At 39.9% G+C, this 24,465-nt stretch overlaps 1 protein-coding gene across 5 annotated transcripts in view; it reads left to right on the forward strand.

Annotated features, from left to right (window-relative positions):
* The window catches only part of LOC126469694 (vinculin), a 302,912-nt gene that overhangs the window by 236,652 nt on the left and 41,795 nt on the right, over positions 1-24,465 (forward strand). For all 5 annotated transcript variants that reach the window (XM_050096859.1, XM_050096861.1, XM_050096862.1 and 2 more), the window contains 3 exons: positions 7,348-7,472; positions 16,398-16,643; positions 20,559-20,649. In XM_050096859.1, coding sequence (XP_049952816.1) covers positions 7,348-7,472; positions 16,398-16,643; positions 20,559-20,649 — 462 coding nt within the window. The remainder of the gene's footprint in view (positions 1-7,347; positions 7,473-16,397; positions 16,644-20,558; positions 20,650-24,465) is intronic.

Here is a 24,465-nt window from a genome sequence, read left to right on the forward strand (position 1 = left end):
GAGCTGCAAATTTCACAATCAACTGTATGGAGAGTCCTACGAAAAAGGTTATCGTCTGAACGTCAACTACCCGAGGCGATGGATCGGCCGCCAGGCAGCCCGTGACAGAGCACTTCATCACTGGCCTCCAAGAAGCCCTGATCTTACCCCCCTGCGATTTTTTCTTATGGGGGTATGTTAAGGATATGGTGTTTTGGCCACCTCTCCCAGCCACCATTGATGATTTGAAACGAGAAATAACAGCAGCTATCCAAACTGTTACGCCTGATATGCTACAGAGAGTGTGGAACGAGTTGGAGTATCGGGTTGATATTGCTCGAGTGTCTGGAGGGGGCCATATTGAACATCTCTGAACTTGTTTTTGAGTGAAAAAAAACCTTTTTAAATACTCTTTGTAATGATGTATAACAGAAGGTTATATTATGTTTCTTTCATTAAATACACATTTTTAAAGTTGTGGTATTCTTTTTGAATCACCCTGTATTGTTCAACACCTTTCAGTTTTATGATGATTTCCCATATCTCTCTCTCTCTGTCATTCCAGACACTTCATAATATTTCTTTTTCTTATTATACCATGTAGTATTTCATAATATAGTCCTGACTTGGCTTCAGTGTGTACATGTTATGGGTCTTCAACTAAAGCTACAATTTGAAAAATACAAGATTTGCTTTCTATGAAATAAACAGGGAAAGAATTTGGCGATCAACTGAAGTTGCTTACACATAATGACTTAGGAAACAGTGGAATGATTTTTGTAGCTTGTTATGATAGATTCCTTTTTGTGAAAATAATTAATGAACTGACTATTGCACTTTGATGTTTCTGTCATTCCGCTCTCTTCCTTACAGACACTATATTCACTCACATTATAGTCATCCGTTGATCATTGTAAATATGGTACAAAGTATTATGTGATAGTTTACACTAATTACCACCCAAAAGTTTTCAAATGTTCATCACTATTAATTAAGATAAGTTTTGGGTGTGAGACTTTATGAACAAAAGACAAATATAGAACGAAATCTGCACATGGCTGTGGTCTTCAGTGTAAAACTCAAAATGAAGAAAACCAAAGAACAGGTAGAAATATACTTAAAGACACAGGTACAAAAAGCATTGAAATGCACGTGGATCAATGTTTCTCAGTATTATTCGTACACTCCTAAGTACATAAGTAATCTGACTTACAATGATATTTTCAGTAAATGGAAGTCCTGCATTGACAGCAATTTTCTTGATGTAGTCTGCACCGTCTGAAAATCTACCTGCCATGCAGGTACTTGATTTTGGTCTCTTTAATTAGTCTAGTGTGCGTGGTAAGTACTCCAAGACTTACATGATTGTTCTGCCCATCTTACTTCTGTGCTGAAATGTATTGCTCATACTAATCTTTTATATGTGTATGCTTAATTGTTTTCAGTGTTAAGCAAATGGCTGTAATGCATGTGCTTCATATGAAAATTAAATTTATTCTACAGTCAAATGTGGGAACTTGTTTATTTACTGATTTATGTGCTCTGGTCATTATTGTGCTGCAGTGACTGTAGTGTATACAGCAGCAGTAGTTCTAGTGGTGGTGGTGGTGGTGGTGGTGGTGGTGGTGGTGATATCAGTAATTATTATTATTTTTATTATTACACAGTCTTTAATTGTATTGATACTAAATGAAATGTGATACTCATATACTGTAAATTTAAGTCATCATAGTCATGTGGGAATTTAAGTCATAAATTTAAATTTTGCAACACACTAATATAAGGCAGAGATCATCATTAACCCCTTGTCAGTGCAGAGTTGTGCATTTAGAGCCATAAACATCTCCATGGAAGCCACATGACTTGTAGAAGAATACTGCAATACTATTTGTGTATTTTTTCTATAACACTGCAACAGCCACTTCTTAAAGTGAAGAAAATGTTTGACCAAAGCTTATAGTACATAATTATATTAATATTATCATTAGTTTGACCTACATTTTATCAAAACTGGTGAGGAAACAGTCATAGATAAATTGCAGAAATTCCTTTTGTTTGTGGTGTTGATTGGTCCTCAGTCATATGCTTATTTTTGTTTTTAGGTTTTGCTTGCTTGCTCTTTGGTGGTTCATTCTTATTCCATACCAGATTTCTTACACTCTTCAGAAATCCCATGTGCTTACCTTTCTTTCTCATTAATATCATTCCTTACCCACTGTCTTCTATTGTGCTCTCCAGGTACTTGAGACTTTCCTCTTTGTTCAGTACTTGCCCTATAATGCTTAAATTCAGTACTACTCTAATTCCTCGTTGTCACAACCACTTCATACTACTTTGCAATAAATTTCAGTCCATACTTTTCCACCACTACTACACATACATTTAGACTTTCTTAGACCTCTCCATTTCCCAACACCATTTAATTATCTGAAAACCCCATTGCTTTCATATTTTCGTTTCCTTTTTGCAGTTGCATTCTTGCCATTATTTCATCCGTAAGGGTGTTCAGAAATAGTAGAGATAGTGTACTCCCTTGCTTGAACCTATTTTTTCTGTTCTGATCAGTCTGTCTTCTCCCTTCCTACTTTTACACAACTCACACATCCTTGACACATGACATTTATTCTTCTCATACTCGGACATGCAATTCCCATTTTCACGCTATCAAATGCCTTGTCAATGTTCGGGGACATTATTACTAAATCATTACCATATTTGTAGTCTCTCGTGAAGCAGTATTTCATGAAAAGTTAGATCTACTGTTGACTTTCCTGGTCTAAACCCATATTGTTCCTCTCTGAGTCTTCTTCCTCCTAACATTCGTACTCTCTTTTCCAGGATCTTCTCAAATACCATGGCAGCATGGCACATCAAAGTAACTCCCCTACAGTTTTAACAAAGTTTCCTGCCGATCTTCTTAAAAATTGGCACTATGATTACCTTTTTCCAGTCTTCATATGACCTTTTCTTCCATTCTGTTCTCACAACCTGATAGAAACACTGCGCTCCAACAATACCACCTATTTTCACTATCTCTACACTTAGTTCATCCAATCCACGTGCTTTTCCTCTGTTTGTGTTGTTTATCACATCCTCCACTTCTGTCCACATTAGGTACAACTCAGCATTTTCTACATCCCCAAGCTCCTCATTTTCCTCTTCCATGTTTCCATTAAGAGGTTTTTGAAATATTCCTTCCATATCTCCGTGATTTCCTGTACATTCTCAACTTCCTTTCCTTTTTTATCGATTTTCCTGACATTTTTCACAGTGTATCTATTTTAAGCTGTAACCATTCCATAAAGGACCTCTTCTTACTCCCCTGACTGTCATCTTCCTTCATATTTGCCCACTCTTCCGTTCATTTCTTCTTATCCCCTACTAGAACTCTCTTAACCACCTTCTTCTTAGCATATTCTCTTTTTCTTTCCTCTGTTGTCTCTAGCAATCACATAAAGAATGCTTTGTTTTTCTTTGCAACTTCCTCCCTTACTCTATCATTCTACCAAGGTGTTTCTATCCACCTTTTTTTTATCAGTTGTTCTTCTACACATTTTTTTCTGCTGCTTCCACTGTAGTTGTTTCAAATCTTCCCCTTTCCTCCTATATTGACTGCATGTAATCCCTTGCCACATTGTTCCTTACTATTTTAAGAAATTCTTCTTTGAATTTTTCATCTTTCAGTTTCCACACTCTTGTCCTCCTTTCGTTTCTTTCTGCCCTCTTTTCTTCTTTAATCCTAAATATCACTGCTACAGGTCTGTAATCACTGTCTAGGGCTTCAGAAGGTATTACCTTAACATCTGTGACTGTTCTCCTTGTGTCGAAGTCACATATTCTATTGTTTACTGCAGATTCACTCAACAAATATTGGCTACACCACATCACCTTAAAACTTCCCTTCTTCTTAAACCAAGTGTTGCCCAAAGCTAGTCCATTTCTTTTGCCTCAGTCTAGCAATCATTTTCCTTCCTCAGTTCTCCTTCATGGTTCTTCTACTCCCAATACTTCCTCACGCCATTCTTGCCTTCTCTTTCCATGCCCATGTGTGCATTCAAATCTCTCCTTATCACAATCTTCTCCCCAGTGAGTTCTCTCAGCATTTCCTCTTCAAGGTCCTCCTCTTTTTTAACAGAATCTCCAATTTGTGGTGCATACACTTGCAGTGTTTCCTTTTTCTTTCCATTCACATTTTTCTGTGACTATCATTGTGAGACTTATTCCCTTCACCATCTCTTTCAACACTCCTCTCATAACTAATGCCACTTTGTGCCTCCCTTCTCCCTCATTTCCACTCCAGTGCAGCCTGTATCCACTCTTCCATTACCTACTTTCTTCACGTTTCCACCTGGTTTCTGACAATCCTAGACTATTCCACCTCCTTCTATTCATAAAGTCCACTGCTAGTTCTCCACTTTCCCTGTCAGCATCTGTTTGTTCAATTTATGAAATCTTAGTCCTTGTGAATAGGTGGGTAATCTCCCATTTTATCCATTCTTATAAATCTTGTTCCAAGTTTGAAAACCTTATTTTATCCACTACTGGCTTGCTGGCCCTATCATAACTGGATTTGCTATTGGAGTTTTCCCTCTAACCTTTTTCTTCTGTGGGGGGGTATGGTATTTTATTTCCCCTCCTATCTTTCAATGTTCCACTGCCTGGGGTCACATATCAGGAGCTTTGAATCAAGATTGCAGCCCGTCATTGTATAATGGTTTTTTCCCTCCAATAACTTGCTTTTGAGTTGTTCAAGGTGCAGCTTTAGGTATTTGGTATGTGAAGTGGCAGTAAATACCAATCATCTGAAGATGAGCCCTCACTGGCTTAAAATCTGGATAATGGAAGAATATACATATAATATTTTACAGAAGCATTGCACTATTAGTTGTGAAAGCCCCTGCTGCAGTTTGATAGCCCAAAGAACCAGCATATGTGACTATGTCATGCATATAGTGATCTGCGGCATTGTGCAGCAGAAACATCCTCTTAAACAGGTTCTTGTGGTATTTCATCTTGACAGCCTCCCATAACCTCATAATATTTTCCTGTGATTGTTTGCTCTTCACAAACATAATCTGTTAGCCCAATGATTGTTGGGTTTTAGCCTTTTTTGGTGATGGTAAATCCACATGTATCCACTGCTTACTTTGCTCCTTTGTTTCAGGATCATAGTGATACACTCAGCACTTGTTTTTGGCAATTTGGAAGCTGAACAAATCACTTGCACTGGTCTGACACAGCTGCAACATATTCGCTGCTGCCTTGAATGAGTGTGAACAGGAACAGAACCCAGTGAACTGTGACCTTTGTCAGTTCCAAATGTTTTGCAAGATGTTGAACACTGATGTGTTACTGATTTGCACTATTTTCACTGTCAACTCAATTGTGATATGCCAGTCATTGAGCACCAGGTCTTCTCCTTCTCTTGAAGTTGCTGGTTCTTCATTTAGAGATGGTCTGCCACTTCGTTTTTCATCATTCAGATTAGTTGGACCACACTGGAGGCATCTACATCACCTAACCAGTGTTATATGATATTGCATTGTTGCTATAGACTTCTACCAATTTGGCATTGGTTGTTGCAACTTTGTTGTCCTTCAAATGAAGAAAAAGAATTATCTGCTATACTCCACTTTATCAATGGGCTGCACCATTTTGATTTAGCTCCTCTAACAGTGTGCTGTGGTACTGTGGCATGGGGATTTCAGTGTATACCAGAACTGCAGGAATATATCTGCAAACAAGCAAACAATTTATTACATAACTTTATTTTTCAAGGTGATAATTAAGACTTTATGATTACCCTTCATAAATGGCTGGCAACTGTTGGTATTCCTGAAGTTTCTAATGTCACTTTTCATTATTGTTTTTTCTTGTTGACTTGTATTTCATTTACCAGTGAGTAAGCTGCATATTTCCTATGTCAAAAACATTACAATAATGATTAGTTGGGCTGCAAACTACTTTGCTGTTGTTCATAACTTTCATAATCAGATGTCTGAAGTCAGTATTTCTGTATAACAAATGCCCTTTTAGTATCATACTACACAATTGTGAGAGTTTCTGAGAAAATGGATAGTGTCCAAAAAGACCGAGTGAATGGCAGCAAAAACCATACGTAAATCCAAAATGACAAGCCAAAAGGAATCCAAAATATGAAAGCAAAGTACTAAAAAACCACAATAGCAAACAGAAAAATAATCAAAAGTGAGTGAGTAACTGTGTGGTAATAGTAACTGTGGCAACTAAAAAGCTTCAGATACATCAACACAATTGGATCAGGAAAGTGCACACACCATCCTCCTAACTTACTTCTGCCAGACGGTCTTGCAAGTCAAGGGAAATCCATTCCTGCTGTGGTGCAGCCATGCAACCAAAAAATTCTCGACAGTCGACACTGGTACACTCATCTCAGTACTGATGCCAGAGTCTAGTAACAATACCAGTGCTCTTTCACCTAACATCACTAAAAGTTCACTATCAACTGTTCCTATTGCATTAATATTTATTATTCTTAAATAACTTATTTTTCAGCATTTTTTTTTCCATTTAAATACATGGAACCCTATAGAAGAAATAATATTCACAATAAAAAAGTTTGTGGATCATTCGAAACAATTTTTCAAGCTTCTTACAAAGATCATTTGGTCATTCCAACTGCCTAGTCATATGAACTGATTTTATCTATCAGCATTACAAATTAATTACGTAGATGGGGAAGTTTAAACATTTTTTAATATCTTTAGTGTAAAGGCATTTAAACATCCTAATGCTTTTGGGATGAACAGCCAAGCAGATACAGACAATATATGAAGAGTATATCTGAAAATGGATGTTTCAGCATGGTAGATAAATTTGCTGTAAGAGAAAAGGAATGATTATTAATACAATTTAAATGATTTAATCCTAAGTGTACTAGTCAGAGAATGATTTGAAAAAGCAAAAAGTTAACTGATCAAACTGATAGAACATCTTGTGTTCTGTAACACTATTGCACAGCATAGCGCAGAAATGTACTGCGTACTATAAAGTTCACTGCCTAAGTCATTTCTCAGCCCATGAAGAATGATATTTTCAGTTGGATTCGTGGACTGTAATATCAGTTTATCATATTTCACCTTTAACTATGCAGAATGTTGCTAAAAGTAGAAAGTAGACTGAACGAGATACATAACACCCCCCCCCCCCCCCCCCTCCCTCTCTCTCCATCTTCTCAGATAGTTACTATGAGCTTTTGACTATGAGATTTGATGCAGGAAAACTTGCTTCCATCAATTAAATGTCACTGATTCTTAATTGTATCACATAAGTATCAAATGTGGTGATTTTTTATTACATGTGTCACTAGTAGTTGTTATGTTTAAGCAGATTACGCTCCACCACGACCACCGTTGCCTGGAGGGGAAGTTCCACCACCAAGACCGCCTCCACCTGAGACAGATGATGAAGATGATATGTTTTCACATGCTCCTCTACCTAATCAACCTATTATGGTAAGTATAGCTATGGTGTTATCACTCTCATACCTTCACTGACATAAATTATCAATGTTATATCAGTTAAATGTGAAAACTCTTTCATGCATGTGTTACATGCACTGATATCTTTGAAAATTGCAGCTCCCAGAGTGAATCAAATGAATACAAACTCTGAGGTTGTATGGTTTAGTGTATAAGCAATAGACTATTGAGATGGGATATGCCCTCTCTTGAATGGTCATACAAAACTGAGTCAGTAAATAACCTGCAGAAAGTAAGTGTCAGTATATCTTAACGGCATCAGAGAGAATTAAATCAATGTGTGAGTTGAGTGTAAACTGGGAATAACGTTGGGTCTCCAGGAACGAGTTTGTGATGTCGTGACGTGTCGGCCTGAGCAGAGAATCTTGTTACAATATGTAATGCATATGTGAAACAAGTGAATAATAGAGGCTCATACAGTGTGATGAGTGGGCACTCAATCGCACAATATGTCTATGATGTGGGATTGTCTGCAGGACCATATGACTTTGTATTGCCACTATGCTATCTTTTGCACGTTTAATGCGTCTGCTCCACTGAACATAAACCATAAATGGGAATTCAGGTGGTGCCTCTCTGGAATGCTCAGTTTCTGGACGAGTCCCACAAACTTCAAAGTGACAGACTACGTTGTTGAGTGATTTAACAAACAAACATTAACTGTTACCGTTTGAGGTAACATTGGATATGACAAAATTGTTAAGGCTTTTGTGGCCACTTGTTGGCAAACTGTCTATTTGCTTTTGTCTCGGGTTCTTCGGGCGATGTTCGTCTGATGATTTTACTGACGTTTCGCTAGCACGAGTGGCTGTCATTGTCAAAGCTTCACCCTCCACTGCCGGTGGTGAACTGGAGCCGAGCTCGCGGCCGCAAACTATATGTACCTGGCACACCAACATCCGAGGGCTTCTCCACGGTCATTTCTGGTGCAGTTCTCCTCTTGCTACCTGCGATGATCATTCGGTGCAGTATGGGAAGCCAGGATCCATTTACCTTAAGGCTTTCCTCTTTCTTGTTGAAGCTGTTCCCGTGTTTGTGTATTTCTATAGCTTCTCTAAACAAGTGGTTATGGTAGTGTTGAGGAGTGATGGGTACTCCACAAATTATATTAGAAGTGTAACAGAGCCAATGTTGGGTACGGCCTTTCTGCCATACATTCCCAGAGCGAAGGGCAGAATCAGCTGTATTTTGCACAAACATGGCGTAAAGACAATTTTCAAACTGACAAGGAAGATCAAAGACTGTTTTAGATCGGCAAAGGATAAAAGGGACCCACTTGCAATGTCGAGAATATACTGCTTACAATGCACATGTGGAAAAGTTTATGTCAGAATCACTGGAAGATCAAAGAACATTTCAGGTTGCGGCAGGTGGAGAAATCGGCCATGGCAGAGCACGCCTTGTGTGAGACCGACCATGTAATAAAATTCACCGACACGGAAGTTCTGGCTGCAGAGAAGCATTATCACACCTGCTTGTTTAGAAAAGCTGTAGAAATACACAAACACGGGAACAGCTTCAACAAGAAAGAGGAAAGCCTTAAGGTAAATGGATCCTGGCTTCCCATACTAGAGCAAACGACCATCACAGGTAGCAAGAGGAGAACCGAATCGGAACTGACCGCGGAGAAGCCCTCAGATATTGGTGCGCCAGATACATATATTCTGTGGCCACGAGCTTGGCTCCAGTTCACCACAGGCAATGGAGAGTGAAGCTTTGACAATACCAGCCACTCATGCTAGCGAAACGTCAGTAAAATCATCAGGCGAACGTCAGCTGAAGAACTCGAGACAGAAGCAAATAGACAGTTTGTCATTGAATATGACTTAGTTTCAACTCAAATATATTTGAAGTATATTTAAACAGTAACTGCCTCATCGATGAAGAAGTTTTGGAGCCCAATTTCCCTCCTACAGGCAACTCCATATTCCCCAGTACCACGGCACAGTGCCCATCCACAAGCACTGAGGAATATGTGAGTATTCTACTAATTCACACATCAGCCTTATGTGCCTCTCTTAATATGTGACTGGTTGACAACTCGGTAATTGTTGTACAGCAAGCACTATTGACGCTTCATGGATGGAGCACATCCACACCCACATTCTGACATTTAGGGTCCCTTATTATACAAAATAATGATTTCACACCAAACTGAATTCTTGAAATCAGATAATATTTACAGTTGTGTGATTCTGTTAATTTGTGTGTTATCATTTACCTAATCTTTCATATCAAGTCAAATTGGAGTCTCAATTATCATTCTAATCACTGCAATTTTAGTTTGTTTGGTGCACCCAATCTTATACACTAACCACAGCATACAATCTGTTTTATTACTGCAATGAGTTAAATTCAGAAATTGTGTATGTTGTTAAAGGCATGCTGTGCCAGCAGTGCTCCATAGGGCGAGGATGACCCCAGACTTGCAAACACCCTCTCACCTCTCAGCTCACTCATGGGCAGGCACAGCTATTGCAGGTTACCCGTCATGTTCTAGCCACTTGGCCAACTATGCTGATGTGCACTCGACCAGAGCAACAAAATTATGTAAATTACACGTTGGCTGCCTAACTGTCCACACGGCAGTTGTTGATCCATCATTGACCCCCCGGTGCCTGTGGGCATCCAGCTGCCCAAATGCAGGCAGTTGAGCTTGAACAGCCTGGTATAGGGCTAAATGCATAATCTGAAATAGTCAAGACAGAGGACTCTATTTCATCACACAGTATTGTTGTCAGGCAAGATAGCGAACCATTCTAGGACATTAAATGGAAGAGAAACTATTTCATTGACACGTGAAGTTAGTGATTTGGAAATAACTAATCAGAGACTTCTTCCACTAAAATAGTAATTATCAGCAGATCCATACAGCTGATACTGTGCTGCCTTCCACAATAATTAAAGACAGTGGACTCTCATTCAGAAGACTAGGCTTCAAATTCATGTCTTGCCATCCAGATTCAGTTTTTCAACGTTTCTCTAAATTACTTAAGGCAGGTGCTCAGAGATGGTTCTTTTCAAAAGACCATGGCCAATTTCCTTCATCCTTTTTAAGCCAAAACTTGCACTCTGTCTCTAATGACTTAATCTTCAATAGGATACCCTTTCTTCCTAAATTTTGCACAACCATCAGTGATGTATTGTAAAATATTTTGATCTCTGGAACATGAAATAGTATTCTCAACTTACTTTATACATCTTTGAAACAGAATTGCAAACTGCTGAAGGAACAGAGAGGAGAGCGCTGATCATAAAGCTAAAATTTTTAGGACCAGTGCGCCGGCCACTGTGGCTGAGCGGTTCTAGGCGCTTCAGTCTGGAACCGTGCTGTTGCTACAGTTGCAGGTTCGAATCCTGCCTCGGGCATGGATGTGTGTGATGTCCTTAGGTTAGTTAGGTTTAGGTAGTTGTAAGTCTAGGAGACTGATGACTTCAGATGTTAAGTCCCATAGTGCTTAGAGCCGTTTGAACCATTTTAGGACCAGTGCAGCAAGAGAATGATGTGGAGAATAGCTACAGCAGATTTTAAAATTGCATCCTGGTTAGAAGATAAACAACATTTAAGAATACTCAAGGAATAAATTCTAATATGAATAGTTGTCCTGAAATGAGGGCATGATAGATAGCAAGATGGTAGACACACATAAGGATAATTTAAAATATTACCTGCTTTGTGTTTTCTGTGTTATAGCCCAAATCAGACCAACAAGCTAAAGTCTCCAATAATCTTCCTGTTAATGATCAATCATTTGTGATTACAGATAATATTGTAGGATCTTTGTCAGTACATAGATCATCTCAAACCACTGAAACATACTAGTCAGCAACTATCAGAGTAATAGTGTCATAGAAAGAACAGAAAGTATTTAATTTGAAGAAATATACACATCAAAAAAAGTTTTACATCACCGCAGTCCCCAGAACTCCTGAAGATAGACGTTGACTGTTTGACTGTGGGAGGGGTGGGGGGGGGGGGGGAGGGGGGGGGGGGCGTGACAGCCGATCAGTTCCAGTCATTCCACCAAGAAAAACGGCCTACTTCAAGGTAGCGTCCTCGCCCCATTGCTGTATAATATTTATACCAATGACCAACCGATCAGCATGGACACTCGCTCCTTCATCTATGCAGACAATACAGTCGTTGCCACCCAGGGAAAAACCTTTGAAGAGGTAGAAAGTAAATTAACTTTAGCGATCGAAAAGCTGGGTGACTATTATGATAATAACCACCTCAAGCCAAACCCAGCAAAAACCCAGGTCTGTGCTTTTTACCTACGTAATAAGGAAGCAAGGAGGAAACTCAACATAAGCTGGAAGGGACAACATCTATCTCACTGCGACACACCAAAGTATCTTGGGATTAAACTTGACCGTGCTCTCACCTACAAGGAACACTGTTTGGCCACAAAGATGAAAGTGAGTGCCAGGAACAACATCATCCGCAAGCTAACAAATAGCAGATGGGGAGCGCAACCTACAGTTCTCCGCACGTCAGCTTTAGCTTTATGTTTCTCCACTGCGGAGTACTCGGCACCCGTTTGGCAAAATTCCACCCACGCTGAACAAGTAAATATAGCATTGAATGAGACTGGACGCATCGTGACAGGATGCCTCCCCCCAACTCCCACAAAGCAGCTGTACCACCTCATGGGTATAACCCCGCCAGACATCAGAAGAAGGACTGCCGCAGAAATCGAGAAACATAAACAGGAGACAGATCCCAGGCATCCAATGTCCGGATACAATCTTCAACCTCGCCGACTTAAATCAAGGAAGAGTTTCCTACGAACAACTGAAGCAACTCTTTTATCGCCTAGAGCACGACGAGAAGAGCTGTGGTACAATGTGGACCCAGGAAGACCAGGGAATAGCCCCAGGGAAGAACCCACAGCTGGCTCTGAACTCCCATATACGACCTGGAAAGCCCTGAATAGACTACGAACAGGCGTATCAAGTTGCAGAGCAAACTTGGAAAAATGGGGCTACATCAGTGCAGACAAGCCCTGCGAGTGTGGAGAACAGCAAGACCCACAACACCTACTGGTCTGCAGGAAACTAAACAACCCGTGTTCGACTCAAGACCTGTTTGAAGCAAATGACAATGCTATTCAAGCTGCAGTGTATTGGGCTTCACGTGGGATATGAAAATCGCTCTGTTTCGCATCCTTAGCGCTTATCATTATATGTTACATACTTTTCTATATTATTGTAGTTAATTTACCTTATAACCATGTATTATTGTATTATAACTTCTTCTCTTGCATTGTAATATATATATATATATATATATATATATATATATATATATATATATATATATATTTTTTTTTGTAAAATGGTGATGTCTTGGATACGATAAATAAATAAACCAAGAAAAGCTACATGGCTTGTGTTGTCTGTAGTTCAGCCATGCCTAGACGGTCAATACCATGGTTCGATCATGTCTGCATTGTCACTTTGTACCAGGAAGGGCTCTCAACAGGGGAAGTGACCAGATGTCTCGGAGTGAACCAAAGCGATGTTATTCAGACGTGAAGGAGATACATACAGAGATACAGGAACTGTCGAAGACATGCCTTGCTCAGGCCTCCCAAGGGCTACTACTGCAATGAATGACCACTACCTACGAATTATGGCTCAGAGGAACCCTGACAGCAATGTCATCATGTTGAATAATGCTTTGTGTGGAATGGGCTGCATGATGTGCAACTTCACTCCTGGCATCCATGGCAAGGTCCATCTTTGCAACCACGACACCATGCAGCGCAGTAGAGGTGGGCCCAACAACATGCTGAATGGACTGCTCAGGATTGGCATCACCGATGAGTGCCACATAAGATTTCAACCAGACAATCGTCAGAGAGGTGTTTAGAGGCAACCCAGTCAGGCTGAGCACCTTGGGCACACTGTCCAGCTAGTGCAGCAAGGTGGAGGTTCCCCGCTGTTTTGGGTGGCATTATGTGGGGCCGACGTACGATGCTGTTGGTCATGGAAGGCGCCGTAATGATTGTATGATACGTAAATGCCATCCTCCAACTGATAGTGCAATCATATCGGCAGCATATTGGCGAGGCATTCGTCTTCGTGGATGACAATTCGCGCCCCCATTGTGCACATCTTGTGAATGACTTCCTTCAGGATAATGACATTGCTCAACTAGAGTGGCCAGCATGTTCTCCAGACATGAACCCTACCGAAGATGCCTGGGATAGTTGAAAAGTGCTGTTTATGGATGACGTGACCCACCAACCACTCTGAGGGATCTATGCTGAATCGCCGTTGAGGAGTGGGACAATCTGGACCAACAGTGCCTTGATGAACTTGTGGATAGTATGTTATGATGAAGACAGGCATGCATCAATGCAAGAGTGGATAATATGTCATGATGAAGACAGGCATGCATCAATGCAAGAGGACATGCTACTGGGTATTAGAGGTACCAGTGTGTACAGCAATCTGGACTGCCACCTCTGAAGGGAAGTGGTAGTTGTGTATGACTGTGTAATTGTTAAGGTACATAAATAATGAGGTACTGGGTTTCCTCCCAAAATCCTCCAGTTCTCAGTCTCCGCTATCCCACTGCACCCAAACTCTCCACCCGCTATCCCACTGCACCCACTCTCTCCACCCGCTATCCCACTGCACCCACACTCTCCACCCAGCAGTCTTCCCTACCACTGCCTATCACTTTCTCCACATCATCATCATCATCATCATCATCGTCATGTCCTGCACAAATTCAATGGATTCAGTGCCCACGTGTCACATTCCTAGCTCGTGTACCTGCTGCGTCTCCCTCCCGCATTACTATCCAACACCTGTTGCCTCCCTCCAGGGCACCAGCTACTCCTCACCAATCGCTCCTCTCACTTCCCACCTCTATATCCCTCTTCTCACCTCACCCGACACTACCCTTCATCCCAGTCCACCTGCTGAACTGCAGTTTGCCATTGTATGTTAAGCCAGCAGAATATAGTTGTGCAGAGGTGTGTGTGTGTATGTGTGTGTGTGTGTGTGTGTGTGTGTGTGTGTGTGTGTGTGTGTGTGTGTGCGCGCGCGCGTGCTCATTAAAAGACTTGTCCGTAAACTAGCAAAGTTTTCATACTTTCTTGTGTGCCTGTCTACGACTCCATATGTCTATTGTTAGGTGAGTGATTTCTTTACTCCTAAATTATGTATATTCTAAGATTTGATTAGAAGGACAGTTGTGGACTGGCAAGACAGCCAATCCACTATGACAGGAAGCCGAAAGGCACGCATTTAAGTTCACGCTGGCTGGCGTGAGGTCTGGAAAATGACAAGAAATTGAGACTAGCAAAAAAGGTACGTAGCTTCTGGAATACTTAACTTTAATCCATAATTGGTGAACATCGGTCTGACGGTACATGCATCACAAGATAAATAGCAATTGATAATGGCGCCTTGCTAGGTCGTAGCAAATGACGTAGTTGAAGGCTATGCTAACTATCGTCTCGGCAAATAAGAGCGTAATTTGTCAGTGAACCATCGCTAGCAAAGTCGGCTGTACAACTGGGGCGAGTGCTAGGAAGTCTCTCTAGACCTGCCGTGTGGCGGCGCTCGGTCTGCAATCACTGATAGTGGCGACACGCGGGTCCGACGTATACTAACGGACCGCGGCCGATTTAAAGGTTACCACCTAGCAAGTATGATGTCTGGCGGTGACACCACAAGGACGTCTCTAACTGAGCTTCAAGTAGACTCAGATAGTTCACCACTTCAGTTCTAAGTAGTTTTATTGGTTCAGTCACAACAGGTTTTGGCCAGTTATGAGCTCATCTTCAGGTGTACAAGAATACAAAAGGGAAAAATGAAAAAGCTATAATAAGTTATTGTATAAGACTTAACACTTGTATGTTATAATAATAGAAGGGATTCATTATCCAACTATAAATATTAGGTTGATACAGGTTAGTTAGAATGAAAACACAGGTATTGCACCAGACAGCTGTAAATAACGTAAGGAATGTAAACAGTCAAAAGAAGAAAAACGGAGAGAATTACTAAGAACACATACCGAACTGCATTAGATAACTTATACTTTGAGGCGCACACTGTGAACACTAAGCTGCGGGCAGGTGATAGCCATGTGTAAAGCTGAGATAGGAAACAGCCACACACAAAAATAAGTGACGATCATATTACAAGGGAACATGAAGCCAACTAGCGGTGAGTAGTCACTAGATGGCATCACCTTCGCTTGTAATATGACAGTCACTATTTTTCGAACATGGCTGCCTTCTACCACTGTGTCATTCCATACCTCAGCTTTACGTGCAACTATCACCTACCCACAGCCTAATGTTCAGTGTGCAGTGGCCACATGACTTAGGGTGTAAATTATCTTACACTGTTCAGTGATGTAATCTCTTATCCTAGCTTCTTCATTTTCTTTTTGCGGTCTTGAATACGTGAAGTGGTTAATTTTCTGATTATACTATTTACATTCTGCCAGAACTTTCCTTAGCAAATGTTGTTATTGCAAGTTTTTGGACATTAAGAGTTTACCACATCTCAGATCATGAATCCAATATTCTTGCATATCTTGAACATAACACTCTGTACTTAAAAAGACATAGTTTATTTAAAAAGTAAACAACATTTTTCAAATGGGCAGTGGGCTGTGAAAGTGATTATTATTTTCCAAAGATTAAGTTAAATTATTCTGTAGCCACAGTGTTCCCTAGATTAATCCCATAGTTTAGTTTTGTTCACAGTAATAAAGACTTTGTGGTCTCCAGAAGTCTGTGGCCATGAAACTCAGTGTTACAATTAAATAATGAAAATCAAATAGCACATATTTGATACTCTTCCTAAATAAAATTATTCACAACCTCACAGAATTTTTTTAATCATTCTGTCTTTTGAATCCCGCAGGTAGCAGCTCATGGACTTCATCAAGAAGTCCGTCAGTGGTCAAGTAAAGACAATGACATTATTGCAGCTGCCAAGAAGATGGCAGTATTGATGGGACGTCTTAGTAAACTGGTGCGTGGGGAAGGTGGCAGTGGCAGCAAGCGGGATCTTATAGCCTGTGCCAAATCAATAGCTGAAGCCAGTGAAGAAGTCACGCGCCTTGCCAAAGAGCTTGCCAGAGAATGTACTGACAAACGAATGCGCACTGTAAGATAGTATTTTTCTTTTTATTATTTTTATCATATCTTGTTATCCTGGAAATGTAACTCTCCTAACTCATGCTAGATCTGTCCTTTGTATAAAATGGAAAATTCAATTCATAAAATTTAAATCACAAAAGAGACAAAGTCTGGTCAGTTATTATCTTCAAGGGATGGGGGATGTAATTCCCATCACTAGTGATGGAAAGACATAATAGTTCACGGCACCCCTAGTTTTCAGAATAATAGCTTCCTTTTTCAAGTATCAAAAGGAAATGTGTTGGTGAGGTTGGATTGGAAAAGGTGGAGGGGGGGGGGTGCAGGTTATTCATCAACACAGACTAAGAGGAACTACCCACCATTATTGACAAGAAACAGTTGTTAAGATGAATGAAAAGGCACACAACAACATAGGTGAAAATGGTCATATGTTAGCACACTTTGTGCCACTTACTGTTTTGATATAATAGAAAGGACCAAGTAAAAAGTAAATTTAAAAGTGGAAATAATAATAAATAGAAAGAAATGAGAAAGAGGGGACGGGAGAAGTATGGTGGAGTCCACATACAGGTGGTGTATAAATGAAGAATAAAAATGAAATAAAATTCCCTCAAACACCAATATAAGAGGATGATTGGGTTAGACTGTTGAATAGTAAGTCAAGGAAGGGTGAAAGGCGAGAATATATGTTTGGGTTGATGTTCCCATATCTGGAGTTGAGGGGAAACAGGTGCTGTTTGGGGGGATGCACATTTTGTGTGTGGTGTAACAAGAACGCAGGTTTCTTGAGTCATACTGTGGTGAATACTCAATAACTGGGTACGAGGCTGACTGTCCTTTGGTTCCCATTTGTTTGTTCTCACAGTTTTGTGGTCATCATCACTATATCAAAAACTGAACAGTAAATATGTATAATCTGATAAGCAAGAAGAGTAGTTTCCTGTCTCTAATGTTGTAAAATTTGACAGTGGTGGGGCTTGATTTGGTGGTAAAGACATTCAAGTGCAGTGAAAGGCCATATGTATGTATATGTGACATGTTGATGTAAGGGAATTATTACATCAACGGTAATGGGATTTCAGGTGGAAGGAAGATGGAAATTAGTTTGTAATCCTCCTGAAAGTGGTAATTATATTTTATAGTGAATGGAATGCCATGTTCAGTAGGAATCTGCTAGTCTACCAAAGCTAAGATGTGTTCATAACATGTGTTCAGTTGGTGATTTGAAGTATGTAACTGTGTGAAAACTAATGTGGTGGTGGTGTCAACCCCCCCCCCCCCTTCCCCCTCTGAGCTGGAAAGTACAGTTGCACGTATGCACATATGAGGAAGGGTAAGAAGTTAAATGGAAACAGATTTGAAGTATTGTGAGGGTCCTAGGGGTTTAAGGATTTTCTGCAGCTCAGTCTGAATGGAAGGAGTGGGATCATGAGGAACAGTGTTTTGTATCAAAATGTCAGCTAGCTGACACAGCCAGTTTGCTGTATATTCACCACAGTCAAGTACCTCAGTAGTGGAGCCTTTTTCCATAGGGAAAATGATAATAGATCAGTCTGATTTCAGTTTACAAGTGGCATGGATCTCAGCTGGAGTAAGGTTTGAGATTTTGGAGGAAAATTTCCACAAGAAATGGGTGACTGTGTTGAAAGTGAGGAGTTCCTGGAGAAGATGTCTTTTGGGGGTAAGAAAGAGGATCATCCCTTTGGAATTGGTGCCGGAATGGTTTTGAGCAAATTTCAATGCTTCATGGGATTTAATGATCTGATGAAGCAAATTATTCATTCAGGCTCTAGTAAGTGAGAGAGATCTGTAACTAGGACAGGCTGGTTAAATTTGCAGAATGAATTTTTTACTCTGCAGTGGTGTGTGTACAGATATCAAACTTCCTGGCTGATTAAAACTGTGTGTCAGTCCAGGACTCAAACCCGGAACGTTTGCTTTTTGCAGTCAAATGCTCTACCAACTGAGCTTCCCAAGCATGACTTACAACCCTTCCTCACACCTTTGCTTCTACCAGTATTTCAACTCCTACCGTCAAAACTTCATATGAATTTTTCCTGGTGTAACATGTTGGACTAACACTCCCGGGAGAAAGGATATTATGGAAACATGGCTTAGCCACATCCTGTTGGATGTTTTCAGGACGAGTTTTTTACTCTGCAGCGAAAGGCAAAGGTCCCAGGTTTGAGTAACTGTCCACGAAACAGTTTTAGTTTGGTTAAATTTGTTTATGGGATTGACAGATGGGTGTTTTGACGAAGTTCTTTCTAAACCAGAAGGGCATCTGTATTACAGGCTTGGAATTACATAGGAAGTGAGCAGTTGAGGTGTGATTGTAGATCTGGTGAAGCTTGGGTGGGAGATGTCTTTGGGTTGGGAAGTTAGTTCAAGAATCCAAACTGGGTTTGCTGTCTAGGAAGTGGGGAAGGAGTTGAGGACAGTTTTGTGGTTGGTGGTTGTGAGAGAGCGTTACTCTCTTGCATGGTATACAGGATGACTGACTGCAAATCGATGTCCCATTCGTATACATTGAGCGTGACTCAGAAGATCTGAGGACCCCTGCTGTTAGCCCAATCTCACTCCTTTCCTTTATTCATGTTTATTATAATTGTACATTATTTTATATTTATTAATCGTTTACTTAATCCCACTGTCTCCATATCCCAGGCTTTTGTTCATCTCTCTTCCTCTCTTACCCTTTATTTGTATTTGTTATTCTTTAATTGAATTATGAAATCTACATTTACTTCTCAGTCTGTATGCTTTGTCATCTCTGAACTGAAACTGGCTTAGTACATACAAATGCATTATATTTTGACTACCTACAGTTCTGATGCCTCAGCCTTCATCTTTGCCTCCCTTCTTCTACAGCGCAGGTGTTTATAAAATGGCAGGACACTAATGCCTGACCTCTCCCAATCTATTTCTCCCTCCTCCCTGAAGAAGGAACCCATCATTCTGTGGTATTTATCAGCAATGCTCTGAGTGGAGCCTCAAGAACACATGCATTGACTGACTACATGTTCTGTCCCAATGTAAATAAGTTCATCCACAGTCTGTTTCTTTGTATAAATTATTAATATACTCAGCCAAGAAAAGAAATATTTTCTTTGGCCTCTTCTATGTTGAAATCATTTTGATGTAGGTGTCTTTTTGTAAGTCTCAAATGTGTCGGTAGTATATCAGGTAGACTTTTGTAAATTTTGAAGGAGAGTGGGCACACATTCCTCACACCAGAACAAGAAAAACTTCAGATAAATCATGTCCTAAAATTCTTCATTCTTGAGTTATTAATGAAATGATATTTTGTTTGAAAATGGTGTTTGAAATACTTTTATTTCTTTTATTAGCCACTTAGTCTCTAATTAATTTCACTATTTCAACTGAATGTTTGCATCATGTTATGAAATTTATTGAAAGTTGGTAACTTCTTTTCTATGAAAGGTTTGTTTATATCAAGCTTAGTAAATCTTTATTGTCCTAGTAATCAAGTGAAATGATATTTTTTAACTTGTTTGGTCATGTAATTAACCACAAAATCTAGATGATGATGATGATGATGATGATGATGATGATGATGATGCAAAAATGAGCCTGGGATTGATATTATAATTGTGGTAATTAGAAATGAAGCTAACAATTGAAGACAAATATTTTGTCTTTGAAATGAAGTGGGTTTGAGCACCATAGAAACTGCTGGGTGAAAATTTTTTTGTACACAACTTTTCTGCAATAAAAAAAGAAACAAACATAGATGTCAAACAGTATGAAACAAAAAATGAAATTTGAGGCACAAGTCATAGACACCATTAATCCTCAGTTTGATAGTCTTGTTGATCTTTTCTCTTGGGAAACACATGTAAGTTATATCACAGTCTTGAAATATATTAATTATTCCTAATGTCAGCCTTTGTGTTTTCAGAACCTCCTTCAGGTGTGTGAACGTATTCCAACAATTGGGACACAGCTGAAAATACTTTCCACAGTGAAGGCAACAATGTTAGGAGCTCAAGGTATGACTCTGTTGTATAACTAAAATTCAAGTGGAAAATTTAGATCACATGGTTAAGAAAGTGCAAGCAAACTGAAATACTTGTAAGTCATTTCATACAGCAAAAATTTTGGTTTTAATTCTGAGCTGAAAAGATTGGAAATGAAATTAATACAATGTGTTCCAAAAAGAATGCCAGGATTTCGAACAAATGCTACAGAAAAACTGCTCAAGATAATGAAACGATTTAAGTGTCAAATTAAAAATTTCATGCCTCAGTATGTGTCAGTGCAATCTCCATTTGTTGCTCTGCAGAGATCAAGATGATACTTGATTTCACACCATGTGTGTTGTAGCATCTCTGGCAGTAGTCATGATGGCTGTCAAAATTTGCTTCTGCATTTTCAAAATTTTTCTGCATCGACATTGTTCTTTACGTAGTCCAAGAAAAGTGGGTACAAAGTAGTAAGATCAGGACATCTGTGTAACTTGGTCATAAAGTAACCTACACCACACGTTCACTTTTAGCTAATTATGGACGTGTTTGTGCACGTTAGGTTGTTCTGAACCCCATATCTGGCAATTGTGATGATTAATGCAACCATTTGATGAAAAGTTGCTTTATCTGAAAACGGCACATTTTTTTAAGAAAATTTGTATTACCATCAATTTCATTAGTGTTAAAATAGCAAAGTTTGTATGCTTAGGCTAGTCGGTCAGTTTTCTCTTGTCTAATCTGAATTTTGTAGGCATGCAACCATAACCTTTTATGCATGATATTGAAGAGTATTGTTTAGGTATCTTTAACTGAGTACTTCATCAACCAAGAGTTGTTTTCGGGCTTCTGGTACAAGATTGCCAGATTTCTTCAACTTTGTCTTCAGTTATTCTCGCCCAGCATGATGAATATCCATTCAACGCACTCCCTGTATCTCGAAACTGGTTGAACTATCGATGGATAGCTTTGTCATCGGGTGCATTTTGTCCTGAATAAGTTTCACAAAAGCGACACTCCACACTAATAGTTTAAATAAACTCAGTGTATCAAAGAACACGCTGTGTCTTCTGTTTCATTGTCAGCATTGTGGTGGCACACCAGTGCTCAACTCCTTTGCCCATGTCAAGGTCAACATTTGGCCCCATACAATACGATAAACAAAAATCACTTATTTGATCTCCAGTTTAACAGTTTTTCAGTAGCACTTGTTCAAAATCCCAGTAATCTGTTTGGGACACCCAGTGTAATACATTGGGGTAATTTTTGTGTCAACTATAAATAAATGGACCACATTTGAGATGTCATGTATTAATGGAAACAAGGAAGCTTTTGGTTTAAGATGTGTTCATATTTGAGGTTTCCACATTTGTTTTCCTGTGATGTTAAAAACTGATACTGCTAATTGATCATATCCATAGTATCATCGTGAATACAAATTTACCAGTGCAATATTTATACTCTTGTTATGGCCTGCAGAAATGGAGTTATAAATATGTGTCAATCATTTACAAGAGTAGTTCAAGAAGTACCTGTGTTTGAAGACAGGTATAGTTGCCAACAAAAGTTCATACCGCCATCATGTGCTGCCATTCTTGGCAGCCATTCCAGTAAACTATACTGTGTAGTTTTCACCAGTATGGAAAAAGTGCAGATCCATTCAGTGATTCACTTCTTGAAATTGGCTACTGCTCATGGGAACCATACACCATCATTGACAACAGTTAAATATTTGTTTTAAAAAAATGTGGTCAAACATATATATTTTTTTTTTTATCACTTTCATAAGAAACATCCAGGATGCCTGGTAGGTAAGATTACTGAAGAAAGAGTAAAGGAGCACGACATGATTCTAGAAAGGTGCATGGCATGATTCTAGACGATCATCAAACAAGTGTACATGACCAGTAGAGCTAGTGTGCTGACATGAATTGCAATTAATATTTTAAATGATAAAATCGTCAGATTGATGAATGCTGTCATTACTAATGGTACACAACAAGTAGGTGCAGCTTCCAAAGTTGAAGCTGTGGTTATAACAATTTAAGCATAATCAGAATGACCTTTGTCACATTGTCACCATTCATGAGACCTAGATTTGTCATTATACTGTGGAAACTGAACATCAGTCAAAACAATGGGTTGCTTGTAGGTAGTGAATATGCTGCAAAGAAGGTGAAGACAGCACCACCAGTGTGAGAAGTTATGGCAAGTAATTTTTGGGATGCAAAGAGCATCATACTCATAGACTTCTTAGGAAAAAGAAAAATAGTCACTAGACGATATCAGTCTGAGATATTTTACCTCTTCAATGAGAAATTGAATTAAACACAGCCCCCTTGGACAAAGAAAGAAGTGCTGTTTTTCTATAACATTCATGTTTTGCATGCTAAGTGGCTGCTGCGGTTCCTTTCAAATGAGTGTATTTTGTCAACAACGAACATTATGAGACACCAGATGAATTACAATGCTATTCTCAGAATCCCCAGTATATTAAATAGTGTTCTACATAACTTTGTGAACTGATATCATGCATAGCCGAGATGGCATACTTTTGGCCAAGAAACAATTTGTGCCTGAACTGAACTGCCGCAAACTTCCAACTGTAGGCCGTTAAGGAATGGACCTATGCAAAGAAAATCAGCTTAAGTATACATTATTTACTTTGTTATTCAACAATTACGGAAAGGGGAGTACTACTCACCATAAAGATGACACGTTGAGTTGCAGATGGGCACAATGAAAAGACTGTTACGCATTAAGCTTCCTGCCAAAGCCTTCATCAGAAAAGAAAAACACACATGCATTTATACAGGCAAGCACGCCTCACACTTACGTGACTGCTATCTCTGGATGCTCAGGCCCTACTGGAACTGAAACACATGGAAGGGGAGCAACAATCTGTAGTGGAGCAGGGAAGGGACAGCGATAGCAGGGTACAAGGGGGGAAGAGGAAACAGTGCTGCCTGGCAGAGCGTGCAGGGATTAGAGTTGTCAAACAAGAAAGGCTACCTGATGCAGTATCGGGAGACTGGGGAGGGAGGGTAGGGGAAAAAAGGAAATGGAAAGGAAAGGCGTAGAGAAGGGGAAAAGATTGGCAGAGAGCAGTGCACGATGAGGGTGAGGGGACTTCAATTGGAAGGAGGTGGTAAGACAAAGGAGGCTGAAATTGTTGGGTGGAGGGTGTGGGGACAGTAGGTTACCATAGGTTGAGGCTGTGATAATTTTGGGAACGGAGAATGTGTTGTTAGGATAAATTCCATTTGCACAGTTCAGTAAAGCTGGAGGTGGAGGATAGAATCCAGATGGCCAGGGATTTGAAGCAGCCATTGAAATCAAGCATGTTACGTAACAAGGTGGTGTACTTTGCTCATGGCCACAGTTTGGCAGTGGCCATTCATCCTGGTGGACAACTGGTTGGTAGTCTTACCAATGTAAAAACCTGAGCAATGATTGCAGGAGAGATGGTACATGACAGGGCTGCCTTCACATGCAGCCCAGCCTCTGATGGGGTAGAATAAACATATGACAGGATTAGAGTAGGAAGTGCTGTGTGGGTCTTCCACAGGGATATGATCCCTGTCACAAGGGATTGGGATTGGGAGTGGCATAGTGATGGGATTAGGATGTTGTGGGTGTTGGTTGGGTGACAGAATACCACTTTAAGAGGGGTGGGAAGGATCTTAGATAGGATGTCACTCACATCAGGGCATGATGGTAGACATTCAAAGCCTTGACGAAGGATGTGGTTCAGTTGTTCCAGTCTGTGGGTTAGTGCCTGTCTGTGAATGCCTTCGTGTGGCCTTCAGCATACTGGGCAAGGAAACTGCCATTGCTGCAGAT

This window comes from Schistocerca serialis, chromosome 3, assembly GCF_023864345.2.
Source record: "Schistocerca serialis cubense isolate TAMUIC-IGC-003099 chromosome 3, iqSchSeri2.2, whole genome shotgun sequence".
NCBI classification, from domain to species: domain Eukaryota; kingdom Metazoa; phylum Arthropoda; class Insecta; order Orthoptera; family Acrididae; genus Schistocerca; species Schistocerca serialis.